Here is a 13,022-nt window from a genome sequence, read left to right as displayed (position 1 = left end):
CTTAGTACAGTCTTAGAACTGCACTAAATATTTGAAACAATTTTTTTTTTAATAAAGTTTACTCCAAAGTACCTCTCATTTCAGAAGGTTCATCAGCTGAATTAAGAGAGGTATAGTTTCGACATCTACCACTTTCAACATCCAAATATTTCTATTGATTCTCTAATAGTATTTGTACTACATTATTATTTATTCCTAAATTCTCTTATCTCATAATAATCTAGTACAAAAAAATTGTAAAATAAATTTGGCTGGTTTAGGAATTTTACAATTTTTTGGTTTTTATATGGAATAACAATAATTTATAAGTACATATGATAACTATTCCATTTCAAATTTAATTAATTTAGACAAAATATTCCTTTCAGTGATCCTTAAAAATTTATAGCTTAAATTATCAAGAGTCTACCATACACTAATAAGGTTAAACAACCACAAATGCATCACTCGTTATGTTTTAATGTTCTTAAATTTTTTTTTATTTTCCATAACAATTTATAGAATTATTATTTTATTTTAAAAGTAGATGATAAAAATGATTAGTTCCATAAATCTCTGATATAAAATACCCCATGAAAAAATAAAATAAATACTTTTTTTGGATGTTAAAATATATATATAATAAATCTGTATTTTGGGATATATTTGTCTTGGTCCCAACTTTCTGGCACTGTGTACAGCATATTATAAAAACAAAAATGTAAACTTAATAAATAAAAAAAAAAAAACATGAAATCATTTGGCAACAGTGTTATAGAAAAAATATCTTACAACGTACCTGTATGTATTGTAATGTTGTTTTCAAAAGCTTTGCTTGCTCTGGTGTATTTTTGGCAGATAATTGGTAAATGAGGTGTTTTACGATCTCTTACATTGTTTTATGAAGTTATTTTATTTTGTGTTTTCACAGGTTTATAGTGTCACAATGTGTATATATATTTATTCAAATATCTATCCTAAAAATGTAATTTGCTAATTCCTACATTTTTAATACATAACAACGAGAGCATTATAACTATAAACATACAAGTGAGAAGACATCAATCAACTACAAATCTTTCTTTAAATAAACCCCAAATCTACTAATACTAAATATTTATAAAACACCCCATAAATCAAATTGAAAAAAGAAAGAAAAAGGAAAAAAGACAGATATAAGATTTAAAAATTGATTTCATTAAAAAAAAACAAACCTTACAGCTTATACAATGGTTGTGTCCAGGGATCTAAAGCATTTCATCAAATGATGTGATAAATGGCATCGACATGCTTGAAAAATTCAAAATAAAAGTTTACTTCTCAAAAATTTTAAATAAAAAAAAATTTGATGAATGAAATAAATGATCATAACTTTTCAGAAAATCAGACTTTTAACTTTAGTAAATAAAATATACTTTAGTAAACAAAATATGCATGTTGACATTTCCCAGTTAGGCTTTAAATGCCATGAAAGCAAGCTAAGCACTAGAGACATACATTAATGAAGCAGATCAAAGTTGAACATATGCGCTCAGTCACTGCCGTTATTCTTGATGCCTGTTAGCCTACTACTCTAAAATGGTGTTCACAATTTTCTTTACTAGTTAAATGTGTAATAAAACCACAATTTACTATTATACAAACATCAATTTTCACGACTAATTGTCTATAAGCTAATAAAGAAAATTTCTGATTCCTAAGATCGAATAAATCAAGCTGCACGATAAAAAAAGAAAACAATATAAACAAAAAAAAACTGATAAGAAATAAAATTACTAGCCATTGATATATCTTCAATACCAAACTTAAACATAAAATATAGGCTAAATACAACTAATATTGATATAAATAATTAACCACTATCAATAATAAGGGATTGAATCCTGAAGGTAGGTCTAAATTATTCATTAATACAATTTTGTATTTTTCAAATAATTATAAAATGTATTCAACAAAGAAAAAAAAATCTTCTACACTAATCTATTTTCACAATATTTCTACAATTGGACTTTGCACGCACTAAAGTTTAACCTACACGTACTGTCTTTTACATAACGATCACACAAGTCACTTCTGCCTCAATATAAATATCATGTGTTTGCGTTTAAACTTAAAATAAAAGAAATGAAAGTCAATGCTAAAATGCCCTGTCTTCTTCAACCATATCTCTTAAATAAATAAAAAAACATTGAAATAAAATATGAGTAGACAAATTTAATAATAATACAGCTTGCCTACAAGCTGAGCATTAACAAAATAACATAATGGACAAAAATAAATTAAAAACCCTAATTAGTTACAATTTCCTTTAATAATTGGTGTATCGTGTCATCGTAGAAATCTAATATTTAAATCTTCTTTCCATATTAACATCTTAATCTTAACAACTTATACTCATTCATCATATTCGAATGTAAACAGTTTCTCTATAATTTTGTATACTTTATTTATTATTTTTTTCATTTTTTTTTTTAATATTTTTTACCGACAACAAATTATGTTACTTTAAAATGTTTTTTGGTACTTTTTTATTTTTCTTATACGAATAGTAATTGACATAAACAGAGAAACTGAGAGGCATAGAATCTCTACTGAGTTTCGTCTTTAAATCCGGTCCCTCCATTTGCTGTAATGGAACGTGAAGACGAAAAGCATAGCTTCATCATATATGGAAATTTACTATCTGCAACATAAAATAATCAAATTAGTAATAAAATACGAAGTAAGTGTCAAAAATATTTTATATAGTATGGTTATAATTATCATATAAAATTATGAAAAACAATTTTAATGTTTTATCAAACACTAGTTGTTTCCCCTGGTTTTACCCTTATTCAATTTTAATTATACCATCAAAACTTCATATAATCAAGTTAGCTATAACAACATGCCATCTATAAAGGAGAGGTATCTCGTAAACGTTTGGTTCTCATACATACATTATAAGAAAAGTAGTGCATACAATGGACAGTGGCTATCATAATAAATCGATTGCAGCAACGTTAGTTGAGCCATTTTCTAGAAATAAATTTGTTTTCATTGTTGGGGTTTTTTTACGGCATTATTATATAACCTATACATTAGGTAGTAGTGTTAGTAGAAATCGGAAAGACGGGAGAGGCTTAGTACTGAAGGAAATCTTTATTACGGTTGAAGAAAAGACAAATTACAGTTGGAAGCTGGGAAATAGTGAGTATAATTTTTCTTTGTTAACAGATTTTGTGTTTATGACTCAACAATACCAATCTTTTCAGGTAATAAAGAAAAAATAAAATGAAGTTTCATAGAGAAATATTTTTCAAGAAAAAAAAAGGAATATATCAATACATCAATATGTCAACCCTATAAATTGTTTAAATAACTTATAATTTTCAACAAGGAAACAGGAAAATCTTGTCGCAATAACATGGTGATCAATATAATTTCTTTGAAAAATTTATTTTATTTTTTTAATATTTCAAATAAGCAAAATGAAAACATCAAATATACTTACAAACAATATACCACGTATATATTGAAAGAAGTAGTGCTTATTATCATTAAAGAAAACTACAGAAAGACAATAATACAAAATAACATTTAAAATAGAAATCTACATAACGATATTTAGTCTCATTTTTTGCAGATATTTTCGATCAAAAGAGTCAGAACAAAGGCGTTGATGACCAAAAGGTTTTACACCTTTAACCAACAACAAACAAACAGAGTCAAAATGACAATATATTTACATGCTTTTATAATATCTTACCTTCTTTTAATTTTCATTTGCAAATATGCTATGTTTCCAAAGAATGATTTCAAATTCATTAAAAGATTTGTGTAATGCATTAGAAGTTGGACTAGGTACCAATAGAAAAAACTTAAACATTTATCGAAATTTAAGATGGGATGACACTGAGTAGGAGACTAATCAAATTAATTAGATACATGAAAATTAAAATTAATAAATAAAATACAGCATCAATACCTGGATTTTTAATTGGAGCATGATTGCAGTAGACGAGTGCATTTACAGCGTCAGCTAGGTCCTCAAATTCTAGCAGGCCAGACGAACTTCGTTCTGAAAAAAACAAAACAATTATTATCATAAATAAAAATGTAACATTTAAAGCAGGAAAATTTTTGGAAAATGAACAAACAAAAGTCGTAATTTAAAAAATATAATATTTTACTTTACCTTTCTTGGGAAAAAGTTTGATTTGTGATGGTCTCTTGACATCTTTTTCTTCAAAAACTTGATAAAGCTGATCCTCAGTTATATCTGGAGGAGTGTTGAAGAAATGAAGTATCTATAACAATATTCAATAATAATAACTTTATGATAACTTTTTTAGGTCATTAATTTTTAATAAAACTATATACCAGAATACAAATGAGAGTAAAAATTAGAATAACTCAATAACTCAAGATAGAACAAAAAATGTTTGCCAAACTTGCTCATTGTTACCTTTTTTTTCTTTATATAACGTAGTGATATTTTACATCTCTTGAAAAATAAAATCAGAGACATTGGAAATTGAACAATTAAAAGGGAACATTAAGAAAATTATAAGAAAAAGTTGATTAATTCTGATTGTATGGGGGAAAACATTGTTATTTGATGGAGGAACTCAAAAACAAAATTGCGAGCGGCTGCTCAACTTGTTTATATATATATATATACACACACACACACACAACTATGAAAAATGATGGAAGATATGGTTAACAGTGCTATGGTGTAGGGGCATGGAACCACAGTAACGGCGCCGAAAGGGAACGCGAAAGTGGGTTCCCTGGCATAGTCATCATACGACCGCAGTGCTGCAATGGTGGGAGACTTGGCCATTGTAGCATCTAATGCCACAAGACTTACCACAACAGAGGTGATGCAGAATCTTGGGAGCAAGATTAAACAGCTTCTCTCCTTTAATTGCACCAAGAACAATGTGCATGGCAAGATAAGGAGTATTGCATGCGAAATACAACTATACTTTGAAAAGTTAGAAATAGCTGCACTCCCTATCAAAACTGCAGACGGCCACACCCAAACGAAGGATGTAAGTCCACCTAGGAAGAATACTGATAAATCAGAGGTAACAGTAACCACACCTTCTTTAACGGGCGATAAAAGGAAGGCCAAGAAAACCACACAACCCAATGCACCAATGGTGCATCATAATGCAGATCGCTCTCGGAAATCTAATGCAGTTCAATGGGGAGAACAACAGGAGCAGCTATGAAAGAAGTCCAAAAAAAACTTCCTCCTTGTTGAGGAAAAAAGGAAAGGGACTCGGATGACGCTTACACGTTTGGAGAGAAGCAGAGCGAAAAATAACCATCGACCAGTGGCAGCAGATTGAGGAAGGTGGACTCGCAGGTTAATACCCGATGTGGGCACGTGGTATGGCCGCCAGCAATGTGAGATGGATTTTTACATAACCCAATTTTTAACCGGATATAGTTGCTTTAGAGCCTACCAGTACCGATTCAAACTGGACAACACCGCGGAATGCCCTGGATATCAGACTGTCGAGGAAACCGCGGAGCACGTGTTTTTCACTTGCATTCCCTTTGCGGTAGAAAGAAGTGAATTGAAGAGAGTGTGTGGACGCATCACACCAAAAAACGTGGTGAGGTATATGCTTCTCTCAGTCCAGCACTGGAATGCAATGAAGAGATTCACCAGTCATCCTCAAGAGGTTGAGAGAGGAGGAGAGGGCTAGAAGACGTAACTAGCATGGAAACGTGAAAACCATGCAAAGAAAGCGAGGCGGCACTCAGCCATTTCCGTCCATGAAGTAATGCCTAGCGGCGGTCCCATGAAGAGGAATGAACAGGTGTAGGGCGGTGGTTTTAGTGGGTAAAAATACCACACACGGATAGATACGGGCCTATCCGTGTCTTTTGAAGATTTCCACCGACCCTCGTAAAAAAACAAAACAATGAACTCAAATTATAAATACAATTAACCAAAAAATTAATGAAATTTGAAACTCAGGTGCATAATGACTAGGTTCAATCCTTCAAGCTGAAGGAATTATCAGTTTCTAGGTTAGCTGTTATTATATTACTTTACCTTCGCAGGACCTTGAATTCTGTTTTTGCTCGCCATAGCAGCATTGATGAACCTGTTATTTTTGCTTGCCGAGAAGTCTTTGAAGGAAGGACTGTTATCAGGCAGATTGTATGGTTGGGCAACCTCGCTCAAGAATGTCTGTTTTGAAAATCTGAAATAGAATAAAATTCTTACCAATTAGATTATTTATTGGCTTAGCAATTTAAAACAGAAAAATATAATGATAAATTTTATAATATATTATGAATAGGTTAAATGGTGCAATAGTAATAAATCTCAAAAAGAAAGAAAGAGTATTAAGACATGAAATTTAAAAAAAAAAAAATAATCATCAACAATCAAAAAATAAATAAGAAAAGATTGTAAGGAGGTGAATAAATTCAAACAACTGCAAAGAAGGCTCAGTAGAAATCACAAGTCTACTATTAATTCCAAATTAGCTACCAATTCTTAATTAACGTAATGGTTTTAAAGATATATCACAAATATAGAATATTATAGATACTAAATTAAAAGAGAAAATGGAATACTAAAATAAACGAAAACAAATATTTACCCAAGTTGCAAATTTCCACCAAAGAGAGGAACATTCTTCAAATGTTGTACGCATCTTTCCACCGACACACTATCCCCCATTTGAATCATTGCACAACCTTCTTTAGTTTTCAAAAACTTGATCTGAAAAATATTATGCAATATGTTTATTCATCTCAAAAAAGGTAATAATAACAAAGCATAAATATAAAACTTATATAATTAAAGTAATAAGGACAGTTGATTGAGGTACACTATTTTGAAAGCATTGTATTTTATTTGCAAGTAAAATTTTAATTTGACAGAAATTATGGGCATTTTAATAAATGAGGAACCAGAAAAATAATGGATTAAATAGAAATAATGAGGAATCAGAGAGATAATGGCTCAAATATGAATAATGTCAAAGGCTATGTTGAATAGAATAATATATTGATAAAGAAAATAAATGATATTCATTTAAATAAAATGAAAAAATAATTAACAATATAAAATAATTGCATGCAAAATAAAATTTGTAAATAATTAATTGCCTCTTTTATACTTAACTGGAAAAAATATGAACATTCATATAGAAGCAATAGATTCTTATCTTTCGGACTGATACAACATCCAGTAGTATAACCTAAGCTTATATCTAAGGAGAATGTTTTAATTACCACAGTTGTCAGAATAGCCACAACTGAACTGTGAGCACTGCAATTAATTAGACAAGATAGCTCCTTTAATGGTTAAAGTATTCCTTCTTACCTAGTCTCATCTCTTAAATAACAGAGAGATAAACGGTGAGGGAGGACTATGATATCACAATGACAAAGGTGTCTGTGTTTTTGTTTTGTATGTTGTTTAAGAAAAAAAAGGAAGAATGAAAATAAATTAAGTATTTAAGATTGGAGAATAGCTGGAAGGTCACCAAAGTTTTTTAACTAAAATTGAAAAGCAACACCACTTTAATAATAATAAAGGCTTAGCAAACCCAAAGGTTCAATGCCGATATTACCAATTGCTGCCTACATATCCGTCCACTGATGTCCATCCAACTCCAAACCTACAAGATAAGTCATTCAATCCTACCACCTATGCTTCAGTTTATACCTTGGACATTTTCCCATCGGTTCAGGGTAATTAACAGTTAAGGGATCTGTTTGTTACTAAGCTCTACAACGTTACACACTCATCTTAATCACTGTAATGCTATAACCTGAATTATGTTTACCGGGTGCAGTTCCTGCATTTCAGGCTGTCTGTAGCTCAGGTGGTTGAGGTGCAGGTCTTAGCAATCTGTGAACTGCAGGCAGCGCTGGTTCGAATCCAGCCTGGGGTGTAACTTTTTCATTTAGTGGCGGTAACCCCTCCCCATATCAGAAATGGGGCCATAAAAAAAAAAAAAAAAAATCCTGCAATTCAGAGATTTTAAGTAGAGCGGTAAGCCATCCTATCAACCTGCAACTTCTCACTTGCAATGTGGGGCCCTTGAAACATATGGAAGGAGATACCAACTGAAGAAGTGTTGGAGGACATGGGTCTGCCCAAGGAGACCATTGGTGTAACCAAGGCCCAAATGGTCCTTATAAAGATGAAAAAGAAATTAGTGGGTCTCCAAGCTCTAAAGGACAAAGGACAAAATGCTGAAAGAGGAGGGCTTCAAAGAACATAGATGATTGAGGTCCACAATTATGCTGATGGATAGCATAGCTAGAGGATTATGGAACCATGATATAAGAAACGTCCTGGACCCACCTCTTTGTCAGGAGTAGGGACACACCATCGCTAGGTGCGAGAAGGAACTAGCATGCAGGTGATGTGATGGAGATAAAAATATCGCCAGGGAGTCTCCGATGAAGATAAAGAAGATGCCTCCAAACTGCAAAAATTGCAAAGCTGCAGATGATAAGAAGATGTAAGGGCAGCACTGCATGAAGAGTTGGGAATGTCTGATTCAACTGGAAGGGATGCTGGAGGAGTCAAAGAGAACAAGATACAGTCAAGTGGTAACCTGGGCAATGGAGAGGAAGGAGACCCAGGGTGTCACTGAGTTTGGTGCTGGAGAACAAGGATGAGACAGCTGAGTGATTACAAAGTACAGTCCCATCAAAAAGTACAAAGTACAGTCCCTCCTGTGCTGGGCTGTACCATAGTCAAACCTTACCCTATAATTGTTACCAAAAATAAATTAATCCCAAAGCATGTAAATCCCATGCGTATTAGCCCACTGCTGCTAACAACCCCATATGCCAGAAATGGCTAGTAGAGAATAAACTATATCTAAAATAGAAAAAAAATCCCACAATTCTGTGTTGTGAAGCCTTCAGAAGTCACTAGTTAACCCATCCTTTTTTTTAGGGTCGGATATTTTACACTATACTTTATTTTTAAATACCTCAAGCTGTTTTCCTTCCCTTAGTGTGGTATGTCACATTTTGCATCCATAAAGAAAAGTAAGAAGGGTAATAGTTTTGTAAATTTTAAGTTTCTGGACAGAAGGTGCGAGCCAAGCAATTTCAAAATAGAAAAATAACAAGTATTTCCAGCTTTCTTTTCTCTTGTTTATAATAAACATTTGTCAAATTTTTACGATTACTAGTTAATGATTTAACTCATATTTTGACTCCTAAAAAATCTTAAGTTAATTATACTACTATGCCATCTTTGTTGTACCAAGACATAATCAATTTGATTTCGGGTTTGCGAATCCAGTGATATCTAAGTATATTTATGAATATACTTATGTATAAATGTAGTACTTTTGATTATCAGGTTTTTCGAAATTACTAAGTTTATTATAATTTTTAGGGTATTCATACAAACATTCTTTAGCGATCGTTGGGTCGAAATAATATAATTCTTCACTTCCATACTTTGTGTTTGCATCTCTTAATATTATTTTCATGCAGTTTCAGTGCAATTTTAAACCAACTTCCCTTCACAATCCTAGCACTAAAAAAGTTTACATCCCTCAACGCGGAAAGCAATCTATTCCAAATCAGAAACCAAGTACCTAAAAGATAATTATCAATCCCTGTGTAGCTTATAGTGTAATTCTTTTCCTTTAAGAAGATCCAGCTTTGAGTCAAGCTGTGGCAGATAATTATTTGTACTATTATATCGTAAATGGACCATGTAGATTCAGGACCCCTCTTGATATAACATATAATATACTAATGTATCATAAAAAACACACTAATGTACCATAAAATATAATATTCATCAAATATAAGAACATGGTCAGGGTTGCGGTAAAAAAAAAAAAAAGAACAAATAGTTTATAACTATTTTAATGTCCGACGTTTTGCCCCACTTCACAGGGCTGTTCAAAGTGAACGGTTGAAGCGTTCAAAGTTCAAAGCGAACAGCCCCCGTTCCTGTTCAACCTTTCACTTTGAACAGCCCTGATGAAGCCCTGCAAAGTGGGGCGAAATGTCGGACATTAAAATAGTTATAAACTGTTTGTTCCTTTTTTTTACCGTAACCCTGACCATCTTATATTTAAGTTTTACGGTCATCAATGTATACATATATAATATTCATAATTTTATCTTGGTCTAAGACTTCTATTTTGTTATTTATTTATTTTCAAGGAGAAAAATCTTAATACTTCTCACTTCATGTTTATCGTGTGAGCGGTAAGCTTCGCTGAGAAACACTCATGACCAATAAGGAGTTGTGAGACCCAGTAGGCGGGGAAACATCTTCACTCTAACATTATTCCTCCTATGTCCTTCTCATTTTAAGGGATTTGTCCCAATTAAAAATATTTTATAACCAATTTTTATAAGAGCGGTGTAGCTCAGTGATTTGCATATTGTTAGTGTCATTATATAAGTCAGTTCTTTGCTTTATTAAATTTGAAAATGTTAGTTGTTTTTTTTTTTTTTTTCAACTACATAGTTGTTATTTTTATTTGAAAGCGACGTAGCTCATGCACTGTGATAGTAACTCCAAGGAGCTGGTTTCAAATCCGGCTGTGATACATAATTATTTATTCTGATACTGTAGTTGTGAGTCAATCGTGTGGATTCTGGAGCCCTCCAGGGCCTATCCAGTCTCGTAAAGGGGGTACATACTTAATTAGAGAAAATCTGGTGGTGAAATGTGACTGACATGACAAAATCACCTCCAAGCACCGTTGGTGTAGTAACAAAGTACTACTCTCCTGAACTTTATAGCCGATTATCCTGAAATTGATGTAACTATAATATTTAACAGAATGGATTATTTATTTATATTGCCTTAATTTGTAATAATACCTATTCTCTTGTAGAATGCCCATCTACTTTTCAGTTACTTACATATTGGATTGTGCTCATTTTATTTATTTTAAAGTATTTAGCCTGATCCCACTCCCACTTCTTGTTAACTATTTTGATCCATGTAGTGTTAAATATTTATATTGTTAAAGGTGCTAACATGATGTTGACCTATTCCTTATATGTCTGATTTGAAGTTTATCACTTCTTTAATAATGTATTTAGATTCAAAGTCTTTTCTAATTTTCCTATACAATGCTATCTTTAAAATTTATACTTTGTAGAAATAAAAATTGTTATTATTTTGAATACTTTGATTAGCCTGTGTTGTGTGCTGTGTACTGTGTGCTGTAAGCTGTGTGCTATGGCTTTTTCAAAATTTTTGAATTTCACATATTTAACATTTTTTTTTTTATATTATCTGTGATTTTACGAATGTATTTTAGTTTATAATAACATTTTATTTTATTTTTCTCCTTTTTTAAAAAATCATTTTTTCTCTTCCTTTCCATTGTTAATTATTGTAACTATAATAATCTTAGAAAATAGTAACTACAGCATTACTTCGACCCCCCAAATTCCCTAATTATGTTTATTCATTCTTCTTTTTGAGTCATCAAAGCAAATAATTTTTTTTCCCCTTCAGGAGCCTTTACGTCCACCCTTGCCTCCTTCCTTCAATGGAGTAGTACCATGATTTTGGAAGTATTTTATCATAGCATTTACAATAGCTATTTGCATCTTAGTCATTTTTAAATTAAGTATCAAAAACTACCAATACCGCTGTTTCAGAACTATGTGTAAATTAACAAGAAAGGTAATAATGTGGGTTACCACTAACTTTCAAAATGGCTAATACTTATATATACAACATAATATAATAAAATAAAATCCTGGGGGCACACCCAGCTTATATAAAGTAGATACCCTAAACTGAAGGAAAACCTGGGGGTTGAGCGTGATTCTGACCAAATCACTTCCTTGCACAACTGTTGGTCCCTTCTTCACCAGGTACTGAACCCAAGACCCTTCATGGGTTCTGGTAGTTTTTTATTTTTTCTATAATTTAACAAAAATATGAGCAAAAGATAGTGCTACTTACCCTTATGACATTTCCATAGAGACAGAAGAGGTTGAAGAGACGCTCTGGATTGGCCTGCTGAGGGTCGAGCCCATAGGCCATGAGAACACAGCCTGAGCCGCCCTGCGATCCCCCGTTGGCAGGAGCTGGGAACGCCCGCGGTCCCGGTACGAGTGGTTCCCTGCCGGGCACAGCCTTCATGAACCTACTATACATCAATAGCCAAATCTCAGCCAAATCTGCTCTTAACATAGAGGGGCCTACCATCGGCAACCACAGAAATTGAGGGGGTCTCTTGTATCCCATTCACTTAAGATATATTTGTTTTGTTTAATATCATTAGTGTCATAAAATACTACGATAATGAATAATTTGTCCATGCATGTATTTCAATGATGAACTACATACAATAAAAATTCAAACAATTGCTTTTCTCCATCTATTGTTGCCGGGTAGCCCAAAAAAAGAATTAATAAACAACAAATAATTTCTCTATGAGCTCGGGAAGTGGCAGGCCAAATAATTAACTCTTAAATTTGTTTAATAATAAAAAAGTAAATGTAATGGCTATTAACAAAAATTTCCAAGATGCATCGACAAATTATAAATATATATAAGTAAACATACCTAATAATAAAAGTCAGAGTGCATTCACAACACAAATATTAGAAGGGATAATAATGAACTCAACAGTGTACATAACTTTATCTGAATGAAAAAAATAACAAAATAGATACCTAAGGAATACTTAATAACATAATAATAATAACAAAGCATAGTAAATAATAAATCAAATTTCTAAAAATTGTAAGGCAATGTGAAGATGCTCATTTATATTAATTTTGTTTAGTGATATAATTATGACATTGTATACTATAATTTATTTGGCAGTCTTTTTATTCCAATTAATAGTTCTGGTGAATCAATGTTGAGTTGAAGTTTAAAAATAACATATTTCAGCACAATAACTGACACACTCACAACAAAAAGAATAAATAAAATAGAAGTACGAGCAGCAGGGCTTTAGTGATGGCACAAAATCTGAACAACAGGGCTAAGCGTTGGCACAGAGTATGAGCAGCAGGGCTTAGTGATGGCACAGAGTATGAGCAGCAGGGCTTAG

At 32.1% G+C, this 13,022-nt stretch overlaps 1 protein-coding gene across 12 annotated transcripts in view; it reads right to left on the bottom strand.

Annotated features, from left to right (window-relative positions):
• Positions 1-868: 868 nt before the first annotated feature.
• LOC106682601 (heterogeneous nuclear ribonucleoprotein L) overlaps positions 869-13,022 on the bottom strand; it is a gene marked incomplete at its 5' end in the record, with an annotated part of 271,663 nt that continues 259,509 nt past the window's right edge. For 6 of the 12 annotated variants that reach the window (XM_067044872.1, XM_067044876.1, XM_067044875.1 and 3 more), the window contains 6 exon segments: positions 869-2,662; positions 3,947-4,039; positions 4,157-4,268; positions 6,038-6,188; positions 6,594-6,715; positions 11,921-12,107. In XM_067044872.1, the coding sequence (XP_066900973.1) occupies positions 2,568-2,662; positions 3,947-4,039; positions 4,157-4,268; positions 6,038-6,188; positions 6,594-6,715; positions 11,921-12,107 (760 nt within the window). 12 annotated transcript variants of the gene reach the window in all.

This window comes from Halyomorpha halys, unplaced genomic scaffold (genome assembly GCF_000696795.3).
Source record: "Halyomorpha halys isolate HHAL.00 unplaced genomic scaffold, Hhal_1.1 Scaffold430.1, whole genome shotgun sequence".
Lineage (NCBI taxonomy): Eukaryota > Metazoa > Arthropoda > Insecta > Hemiptera > Pentatomidae > Halyomorpha > Halyomorpha halys.
Note: the sequence above shows the minus strand (reverse complement) of the source record. Positions and strands in the feature narration are given on the sequence as shown.